We start from the raw sequence: 10839 nt of genomic DNA, 5'->3' as shown, positions 1-10839 counted from the left end.
TTGCCACAAAAAAAAAAAAAAAGAAAAAAAGAAAAATCTGCTAAACTCAAGAACCACACTAATATGTTTGTAATACTGCAAGCAAAGAACTCAGAGAAAGCTAAAAAGTACATTTCCACTCAGGAGGTGGGCAAGGAGGTGAGCAGAGCTGAAGTAAACAGGGACACAATGACAAACAATGACAAGCATCTGTAATCTAAAAGCCAGGACATGGCAATTTTCTTTTGCTTTTTTATTCAGCAATGGAGAGAAGTATTCCACGTGGATGACTAGCCCCTCAATTCAAAGTGCAGTGGGGCACATGCCCTCCTGATTTATCCCTACTGCACAAAGGACAGATACAACCAAGGTGCTGACAGATAGAAGACTCACTGTGCGCACTACACTGACAAAGCTTTTACTAGCCACAGCAGAGGACTTTTGGGAGGGAATAAAAGAGGCACCTGTATAATCTGGCAAGTTTTTTGTTCCTGCCACAAACTCCAATGGGTTTCACTGTCCTGTACAAGAACTGGTCTAGTTCCAAAAAAGAATGACCAAGAGATTCATTTCTTCAGCTGCAAGTATGTGTTTAACAGAGGTAAAGTCACCTTTCAGTCTCTCTTACTCTCTTTAAAAAAAATAAAACATACATCAAATTATCGTTAAACAGCTCACTACAGGTAAGAGATTCTGGCTTGGAAAGACACTGTTTATTTTGCCGTTTCATCTGACAATATCTCCTCTTAAAACACACATGCATACACCTATAAAGTTTTCAGAAAGTGCAAGCTATTTAATCTGCTTTTCTCAGGGATTCTGTTCCTGGAAGCCTGTCCTGCTAATGCATTGCCATTGGCATAGCAAGAGTGGGATACCAATGAGGAGAGAGAAGACGATTCTCATTCTCATCCCTGGTTACATATACCAGACAACAGAGACTCTTACATTTGCGTTTCAAAACACACTTTTTTTTTTGTTCCAATCACCTTTATTCAATTAGTTTTCAGGTGAGTTGCATCAAAAAAGTAGAATTAGCAAAACTGAAAGGACCATGGGTATTCAGCAGCAACTGAAGATCTGTCATCGCTAACAGCGCACAAACCTGTTTGTCTAGAAATCTACACTACACTGAGTACCAAGTATCGAAATATCCTAAACTTGCCTTGACAAGCTAGGAAATAAACTAAGACATGTCTTCAGAACAAAGATATTCTTCGCCTCTTCAAGAAATCACCTCCTTTACTCACACTCTGTAAAAGGGGGAAAGGTTGACATCCACGTCCCACATGAGTACACGTAGTTGCTCAGGAATCTTTTTTTTTTTTTTTTTTTTGACTTGCACCAAGTGTTAACATCTAATCTAATAATATCAGTGGAAAACTAAACTCTTACCAAGTTCCTGCACATGCAATTGCTCGCATATGCTGCTTATTTTTTGTTTACTGTTTTTTTCTATAAAGCAAAATAGTTCATTTGGTTCTAGAAAAAAATATAATAAAGACTTTTGTAAAGAGAACCACCTCAACATTTAGGTTTCTAACTGTCACTTAGGATTCTCAAGCCCCTTTAAGGTAAATTACAAAGGACATAATTTCCTTGTACCCTTTCTTGCTTTTTATTATAAAGAAATTTCTAAGTACAGGGAAATCCTTACATTAAGGCATATTCACATTTCAAAAAATAAAGAAGCCAAACTTAATAGATGAATCTTGGAATAAAGCATGTATATGGCCAAATCAAAGGTCTATAAAGATTATCCAAACAAGAATTATTTATGTTCTGTAAGTATTATTGAAAACAACAACAACCTCCACCACCCAACAACTGAAAAATGACATTTCATAACCTGTAACAGCAATCCCTGTACCTCTCTCACATTAAGTGTAGTACCAGATTCAGGAAATATTAATACCTATTCAGACCAAGACTAATAAACATATTTAAGAGATGGCAAATCTAATCACAAAAAAAAATTAATTACAGAGCTGAGAAGAAGAATTCTGTGTAGACTAACTCCTAGTTTTTGAGACTTCTAAACAGCTGCCTGTTCTCACACACACCAAACTCTATCTGTATTTAATAGCACAGGTCCTCTACTTTAACGGTACAGTCCTCAGGATCTTAATACCTTCCCCCTTCTATTGTAATAAAAAGGGCTATGGTGGTCAGAACTGAATCTTGGATCTCCAATAGGCATTCACAGTCTAAAGGCTGCGACATCACTTCCAGTGATGTACACAGCATATACACGTGGAGCAGAGAGGCTAAAGGAGAAGAGAAAAAACAAGAATCCCCTGCACAACCCTGTCAATGGAAGTGTACAGACATGCAGTCTAGCAGTTTTTGGAGGTTTGTGATAGATTGCCTTGCCAGCCCTGAGCTGCCTTCTCCTTCTACTGTTTTTGATAAGTCTCTAGACAAGGCATGCTTCAACTCCATGCATATACACAAAGAACTGGAGAACTTCACAACAGATATACCATAGAACAGAAAAACACACATAGCAGTTACACAGACAAAAACATTCCCTCGGGATATTTTTCTTAATTTTAGAAGAAACTTACATAGATTTTATCTTGCTGATATCGCTGGAATAAGTTATGCATAATAGAGCCTTCATGAAGATCTACTAGTGCTGCCATGTCTTCCACACTCTCTGCACTCGTCTGATGCATAGGTGTTACTTTTTGGTGTGTGATTGTGCTCTGTTTATAAGTGAATACCTGAAAGAGTAAAAAGAAATAATTATCAGAGAACACATTCAAAAATTCTTATCTGAGACAGGAGCTTTCATACCCGTTCATAACTCTCTATCCAGTTCATAAGCATGCAGACTTGCAAAATATAATAGCCTGCCATTCATACCTTCTTCTAAGGCTTCTTTCATGATAATTAAAGCTTCAAATACATGCACAGGGGTCATATGAAAATATCGCTTACTGAAAATACACCGAGGACTAAAAGGTCTTTTCTGGGCAAATGGAATCTAGTTTTAGACAGATATATAAACCAAGCAAATAATCATTCCCCCAAAATCCAAGACTACCCCCCCCCGCAATCCCCCATTCCTTACAGTCAACTTAGCATACTCAAATTGCTGGGGGAAGAACATTTTACACTGCAAAACGGCAAATAAAATTTATGGACCAAACAGGCTATTGGTGTTTGTACGTTGCATCTGAAATTCACTTAATGCTTCCATGCAGTTTCAGGTCCTGATCAGGATGGCTATTGGGTTAGGTCATTCTTCCAAAAGTAATTAGCAAACTAAGTTCATCATGCAGCATATATTCCAAAATGAATGGATGGACCAATTTCTAAGTAATGCACTGTTATGATGAATTTCTAAAGCCTGCTCCAAATGGACAGTAAAAGCCCTAAAAAAGTCATAATTTAAGTAGAAGCGTTTTATGATAATTTTACAAAAGATAAATACCCTATCACAAGTATGCTCAGAAGATGTACATATCCCCAAACTAGTGAAACAAACTTTTATGAATACTGACATCATTAAAGATCATAAAACAATTGCTTAGGAATACAGCTTCCAGTTTCCTTTTAATTTACATCTTGGCAACTCATCCTTATAGACATATGTCTGCATCTCATAGCCAATGCTACTTTGGCAACACTAGTCCCTGCTAACCATTGCAATCTAAGAAAGTCAAGCACAGGGTTAATGCAAATATTTTAATAACGTGAAATACTAAAAAAAAAAGACAAACCTTTCAAAATCCTTTGAAATAATATTTATAAAACTGACTGAAGGAGTGGAATAAGCAGCAGACCAGTTTTTCCTGAGCACCACAGGACTGCCCGTGCAGGCTGGGGATTACGCAGCAGCGTGGAAGAGAACAGTTCTGCTCATGAAAAGAAAACCCAAAGATTTTTCCAAATGCAAACATACGTATGCTCCTGCTAATGAAAGACTGGAACAAGGATAGCAATATCATCACAGAATGTCATTTAGGAAAAAAGATTCCTGCCACTCGCTGCTGCACGATTTTGTCTGTCTTGCTGAGACGTGAGAAAGACATTGAAGAAGCAACAGGAGGAACACAGAACAGACTTCACACTGAAGCTTTGTATAGGATAACCCACCAGCTGACTGCGGAGAATTGCCTGATGAAATCTGTTTATTAAGATCATATCCCAGCCTGAACGTACCATATGTTGGCACAGACCAAAGAACAGTTAGAGCTGTCATTCAGACTATGAGAAAGTATACTAGGGAAAGGCTGGGAGAAAAAAAAAAGACATAGGGAATGAATTTCTAACAGATGCTGGAAGGCAGCGTGAACAGCAATGGGACATATAAACCATGAGAAAAAGTTCTTTAAGATTCAGAGGATCCAAAACACAACCCCTATCTGCAGGCAAAGACGGACATCTAGAGATCTAAGAAGTATTTTGTGGTGAACAACTGTCAAGATGACAAGACAAGTATTTGTACGGGGCAGGTGTTGGCCAGGACAGAGAAAACAGCAACTTTTATATGATGCAGGGGCAGGCAGTTTAGATATCTACAAGACTGAACAAATTGTGAAGAGAATCAATTGACTGCAAAACTTTGGAGCTAAAAAAAAATGTTAGCAGTCTCAAGACTAACCATAAAGAGCAATTTGGAATTAGAGATAATTACTTTTCAAGAGTAACAAACTGCAGCTCCAAGTTGGAAGAACCATGGTGAAAAAACAAAGGTTATACTGCAGAACAAATAATATCTTAAAGCTGGAATACGGGGAGCGGGGGATTTAAGCAGAGCAAATCTGAGAAAAGTAAGCAACCTAACAGAGGCACATATCAGCACAGAATTAAATCAGAAAGATATACTCAGTAGGAGAACTGAAAACGAAAAGGGGATGGCATGTCCTGTGAGTGTAGGTCATGTGAACATGAAAAAGAAATAAGCATCATTTCTAGGAGGACAATATTCATGTTTGTGATTTCTATTCTTTGATATGTGATGCATAGGTTAATAGGGTATGCAGAGTACACCATTCATCACTAAGCAAAATCATTAACATAAGGAATTAATAAAAATGCACTAAGAAAAAACAACATGACAATTGACCTGTGAGTGGCAGAACTATTGATGGTGGTCTTTACAGATTCATCTTTGTCACTGAAAAACACTATTTTCTCTTGCTCAGCTTGGTCTTTCTCCTAGTTGCAGCTCTTCCACACATTGTCTTCTTGTTTGGATGAGGAAATGTCTCTGTGAGCTGACTCAGGTATTTTTTAACCCACTAGAAAACACGCTGGCTGGTCATAGTGGCTGTCACCCAGACCAGAAGGAACAAGGGTCTCTTCCCCACCGCTGCTGTATCCTAAAGATTTCCCAGCTCCACTGTAAAATTTCACCAAAGTCTAACAAGATCAGAGCCAGCAGACAAGGCAGCAATATCACATGCATAGACTTTATTTCCTTCAAAGGGGTTTTTGGTAGCCCTGCTGCTTGAGCCCTGAAAGGTCTGCTTTTTTTTTTCATCCTGACTCATGCCTTTATTACGATAAGTACGTGAAAAAGATGCCTTGAACTTTACCGTTACTAATTAAAAGGTCACATTGTGAAATATTACAGCAGATGAAATCCTCAGGAAATAGGAATTGAAAGCCACTCTACAGGGTCAGCATGCAGAAAAGGAAGATGACCAAGTAGGCTCCTGAACTTTACAAAAAGCACATTGGCAGAGCACGAGAGCATCCATCCTCAAGATCTTGCCAACATTTGTGGAAGGTCAAGTAAAGCATGCAGGAAACTTGGAATGAGATTTAAGACAAACCTAAATGAGAATTCAGCAAAAACTTCTTTCCTCTCAAGATATAAATGGACCAAGATAACAAACATGCTGAATACATGGAAAACTATAAATTAAACCGTAAGAGAGCATGGAAAATGAGAGCTCTCGAAGTTACCATGGAAGTGAAAATTAGAGGTTGAGATAGGAGGGAGCAGCGCAAAGAGCAGCAACAGAAGAAACAAACTCAAGAAATACAAGATGAAATAATGAATCCAGCTAAATAGTAAAGAGTATCTCAATGGGAAAGGAGAACAACACTTCACAGCTGCCCAACTGTCCTTACCATGCCTTACTACTGCTGTGATGAACACACCAAAAATGGACTCAAGTGCTTTCAGGATGCCACCTGAAAACCCAAGGGACAAATGCTTCCAGGGCCCCAGGATGACACGGGAAAAAAAACAACACTGTAACAGGTGCTCCGGGGCTCTAAAATAACGTAAACTATAGCTATCACATGGCCAAATATTAACAGCTTGCTGAAAGGAGAACCACACCTGAGGGCTAGAGGAACACCATTTAGTATCAGCCTTGAAGAAGGTAAATGTGACTGAAAGAAAGTAATCACGTGCTGCCAAGTCAGGTTTCTTTCTCTAGAGAAAAAAAATAAAACAGATTGAATAGACAGTTGAGTACAAGAATATTTGAATGAACATTAAAAATATGGTCACGCTCAAAGTGTGAAAACAAAACACACCGGTCTAGTTTTGACAGCCTGTTTGAAAGCTTTGATGATATGTCCCCATGTCCTGATTCATGCCTGTTTAGAAATCACCAGGATTACTAGCTGAAATCTAATTTCTCCAGAACTGGGTAAAAATCATCAGCCTTGCTGTGACAGGGACATACCCAGAGTAGTGTCAAGGTCCACCTGCTCCACAACCATGCTACCTGTAGCACTTGCCAGATCTCCACAATGTCAGGCCCCACATACTGGGAGTGGGAATTGCACTCATACTTCCAAAATTATTACCCAGAGAACAAGAAGTAGGAAAACAAAAACAAACAAACAAAAAAACTTGCTGTCTCACAATGAGAACATCAGCTAGAGGGAAGTCCTCAGAAGCACACAAACACTCGAAGACATGACTGCATCGTGCACACCAGAAAGATTTCTACATTGCCCTCTGCAACACCATCCCGATCCCCCAGGCACCTTCTCATGCAGAAGACACTGGTATGACACTCTCTAACGCACTGTAGGAAGCCGGAGAACTTCCAACAGCACGCACCAAGACTAAAGGTAAGACTCTGCAGATGAGCCCTATGTGAAGGAGCTTTTGGCAGTTCAAGTCACGTGAAAAGTTGGCATAAGCCATTTCAGGACCATCTAGAGAGCTGACAGTTCACAAATCACATGTTAAGACACATAATGAAAATGATGACTTTATTAAATAAATACATAATTTTGCCTATTCATAAATACTGTACCCTACTCATAAATACTGCTGCATCAGCAATGCAATACTGTGTGCAAGCATTTATTAAGTAAGTTTGTATCTTCATATTTGGTTATTTTACATGAATATATTCTTTTAAATCTACCCATGAGCCTACTGGGGAATTACAGCAAATAAAGAAAAATAACACCAACAATGAGAAGTTTGAGGCACCTGATTGTAATTAAAATAAATTCACTGATGCTTTTAAAAGAGCAAGAAAACCATCATGAAGACCTTAACATTTGTCACTTCTTTATGTTAAAAAATACATTTGTATCCTGTGCAAGTAATCTAGCATGAGAAAAAAATTAGAAGTTTTTCCAGTATTCCACTGAAAGGGGACATCACAGAACAATATCTAATTAATTTTTTTTGCACTTGCAATCAGCCCTAAGCTCAAAATCTAATGAAAATCCTTTGTTAAAATGTAATTTAATTTGCAATACAATTTATTAACACCAGGAAAGAACGCCAGAGCAGGCTCTCACTGACAGGAGCACACATGGTTTCTCTCTCACTGTATCATTTCATGACATGATGCCAAGTGACAAAAATCCCTGCTTGAATAAGGTCATTAAGCAGTATCAAGGGATTTCACAACAGCTGAGTCAAGTAAATGTAGGATGATGCTGAACTAAGTGCTTAGGTAAGGCGCATCAAAAAACACACAATCACCATTTCTTGCAAAAGCTACAAGCTACACTCAGGCTTCCCAGGCTGTACAGTGCCAACACGCAATCAAATCTCTCAGGTTGTTTTTCACAAGGCACTGAGTGTTTATGATGATGCTGATGAACAATACTGGATGGGAGGAAGGCTGAAAGTCTGCTAAAAATTTCCTAATCAATAAATCGGTATTTAAGTTATGAGAGAATCTTCATCGTCTTAGAGAGATTTTTGTGAGATTTTTATTTCAAGGCAGAAATGAGCCTGTCTACACCTCGGAAGCCCTGACCCAAGCTAGATCATTTACAGAATCTGCTCTCTGAGAACAATGCAAGATCATCTACCGGAAAGTTTACGTACTGTGAGCATTTTGAAACAGCCTCTTTTACACAGTGACCTGAACCCTCATCCCTCCCAAACACAATTCCCAACCAATACAGGCTCAGTTCTCTCCCACCCTTCCCCAGAGTTATTTTCATTATTTTAAAAAATGAAAACATAGCTCAACTCTTCATGAAAATAAATAAATAAAAATAATGAAGGCTTTAACCTCCAAACGAACACAAGCAGCATCACCACACCTGCTCCCCTGCCTGGCTGAGGATGCCCAGCTTTTGGCCCCGGCCCCACCAGCAGAGGAGCCTGATCCCTCCCAGCAGAAACAAGGGCGGCCTCGCACTGCGGTGAGAGCTGGCTCCTGAGTAACACCCAGTACTGATAACACAGGGCTCATCGGTGTCTACACAATATAGCACTTCGCTGTCACCTGCGTTGTTGCAATAAATCCAGAAGGGCTTTTTTTTTTTTTTTTTGGTAAGGGTAATAGAATAGGAGCAACCAACCTACCTCTGCTGCCCTCTTCTAGGTTAAGAAAACTTTTGGTCATCCCAGAAGGTAAGACAGATATTTGTGCATGGAAAACAGAAATATCAAAGTCTAAAGTCTCAGTTTAAATTAAGTTGTTTGAATTCATGTAGCCAGAGGGATTAGGAAAAGTATAGGAGTTCTAAACATAAAATTCAGCAAGATGGGGAAAGTGAATGTGAAGAGGTATTGTACAGATGTAAGCCAGTTTCTCAGATGACAAACTGTAAAAAATACGAAACAACAAAACTTACGCTGCCTATGACATTTGCAAATCAACTACTACAGTGTTTGGTCAGCCCACAGACAACGAAAAGAAAGTTAATTGTCACCTAAAACCAACAGACTTCCTCTTGTCATCCAGTGGGCTTGCCCATGTCTGTTTTTTACGAGGTTAATCCCAACTGCCGTGGTGATGCCAGTGAAGATCCCCACGACTCAACAGAAACACCACTGGACTTGGCTCACACATTTAAGACAGCAGTGCCCTCCGTTTTCTACAGCATCTTTTTGCTCACAGTCACTGTACACAGAAACATCCACTTAAAAATATCAGCTTTTTTTCCTTTCTCTCCTGTTGGTCCTTACTGAGGATCATCATTTGTGTTTGCCTCGTGTTTAGAAGTTGAAAGAATGCAATAAATCTTGCAAGATCTCTCTATTATACATGACTCCAAGTAGAAACAAGAGGCCTTGAGCTCACATCAGAAACTGTGGAATGCAGCATTCCAGGGAGAAAAAAAAAAAAAAAAATCAGTAAAAGCCCAAGGATCCAGAGATTAAAAACAAAAATAAAAATCTAGTAGTTTACTTTTTTTTCCTGGAGTGATCTTCTGTCTAAGTGGATATTTTAAATAGAGGACAAGGAGGCTGTCTTATAAATCCAAAGCAATTTAAGATCAAATGCAAAGCAGATTAAAATCCAACGTTTTAAGTTCTATGGTTAGTATGACAACAATGTGACCCAAGTAATGCTTCTGTCCGATAATTTACTGTTTCTCTGTAACAGCTGACCTTAGACATCCATCCCATTGTCCCAAAACAATCTTTCAGGCAACAAGATGTACCATGGCCCAAGGCTTGCTTTGATGCAATATAATATAATCTTTTTCAAAAAAAAAAAAAGCCACAATGAAGTTTATTATTTATTAAACAATGGAGGAAAATTAAGTAACTTTATGTAAGGCACTTACTGATGCCATGAAAAAAAATATTACCAACTAAACTGATATTGTTACTACTGTGACCAAAAGTGGCCTTTTCTACAGGCAAACATCCCATACACACACATCAATGAGAATCAGCTTCTTTTCCCACCCATTTTACTTAATTTCTCCCCACCTACACCGGGAATCACCCCAGTCCCCATCCTCCCTTCCAGTTAGATGGTAACCATGACCTTCAAGCCAAAATGGCTGGATGCCCACTCTGCACGTCACTGGATGTACCAAACTCAGTTCTTTATAATCCCCTAGTTTGCTTTTACCCCCTGCTCACCTCAGTTCCACAGCTTTTAGGATCAGTTCCTCCTCCTCAACTCAACTTCTTCCTAACCCTTCCCCCTCCATCTCCCTTCCATGCCATTTCCCAGACTTGCCTGGGCCCCCTGGGACAGCAGCAGCCCCCCGGGGTTCACGTGCTGGCAGCCTGCCCCACTGTCTCTCCCCACCTCTCCCACTAACCTCTGCCAGCTACAGCGCCAGCTTGTATCACCTTCCCTGAACAGCACTGCTATTGAACCTTCGGTATTTTCACAAAAGCGACCTTTGTTGCTTCTCAACTTCAACAGCGTGGAGAAGCTCCCTGTCAGGCGGGCGAGCCCAGCCAGCACCACAGCAGAGCTCAGCAAACCTGCTAAATCACACCTCTTTGTTCTTTCCCTACACATTGACCAACGTCAATAAACTTGTCTGATCACGACTTCCCACCTAATGCCTATTCTGTGAGGGTTATTTCAAGACAGTTTATTCCACACACCGAGCTGTTTCCGTTTGCAGACAAGCTCTATCATCAAGTACGAACAAGCTTTCAATTACAGGTTCAGTGCTTATGACCCTTCAATTGAGCTTGCCTACACAGAC

General features: G+C 39.6%; 1 protein-coding gene across 1 annotated transcript in view; it reads right to left on the bottom strand.

Annotated features, from left to right (window-relative positions):
- The window catches only part of MYO10 (myosin X), a 163838-nt gene that overhangs the window by 92679 nt on the left and 60320 nt on the right, over positions 1-10839 (bottom strand). Inside the window, 1 exon segment of the mRNA XM_083824329.1 lies at positions 2547-2705. Coding sequence (XP_083680455.1) covers positions 2547-2705 — 159 coding nt within the window.

The sequence above is a fragment of the Anser anser genome (genome assembly GCF_964211835.1).
Source record: "Anser anser genome assembly, chromosome: 2".
Lineage (NCBI taxonomy): Eukaryota > Metazoa > Chordata > Aves > Anseriformes > Anatidae > Anser > Anser anser.
The sequence above is the reverse complement of the archived record's forward strand: the minus strand, read 5'-3'. Positions and strand labels throughout refer to the sequence as shown.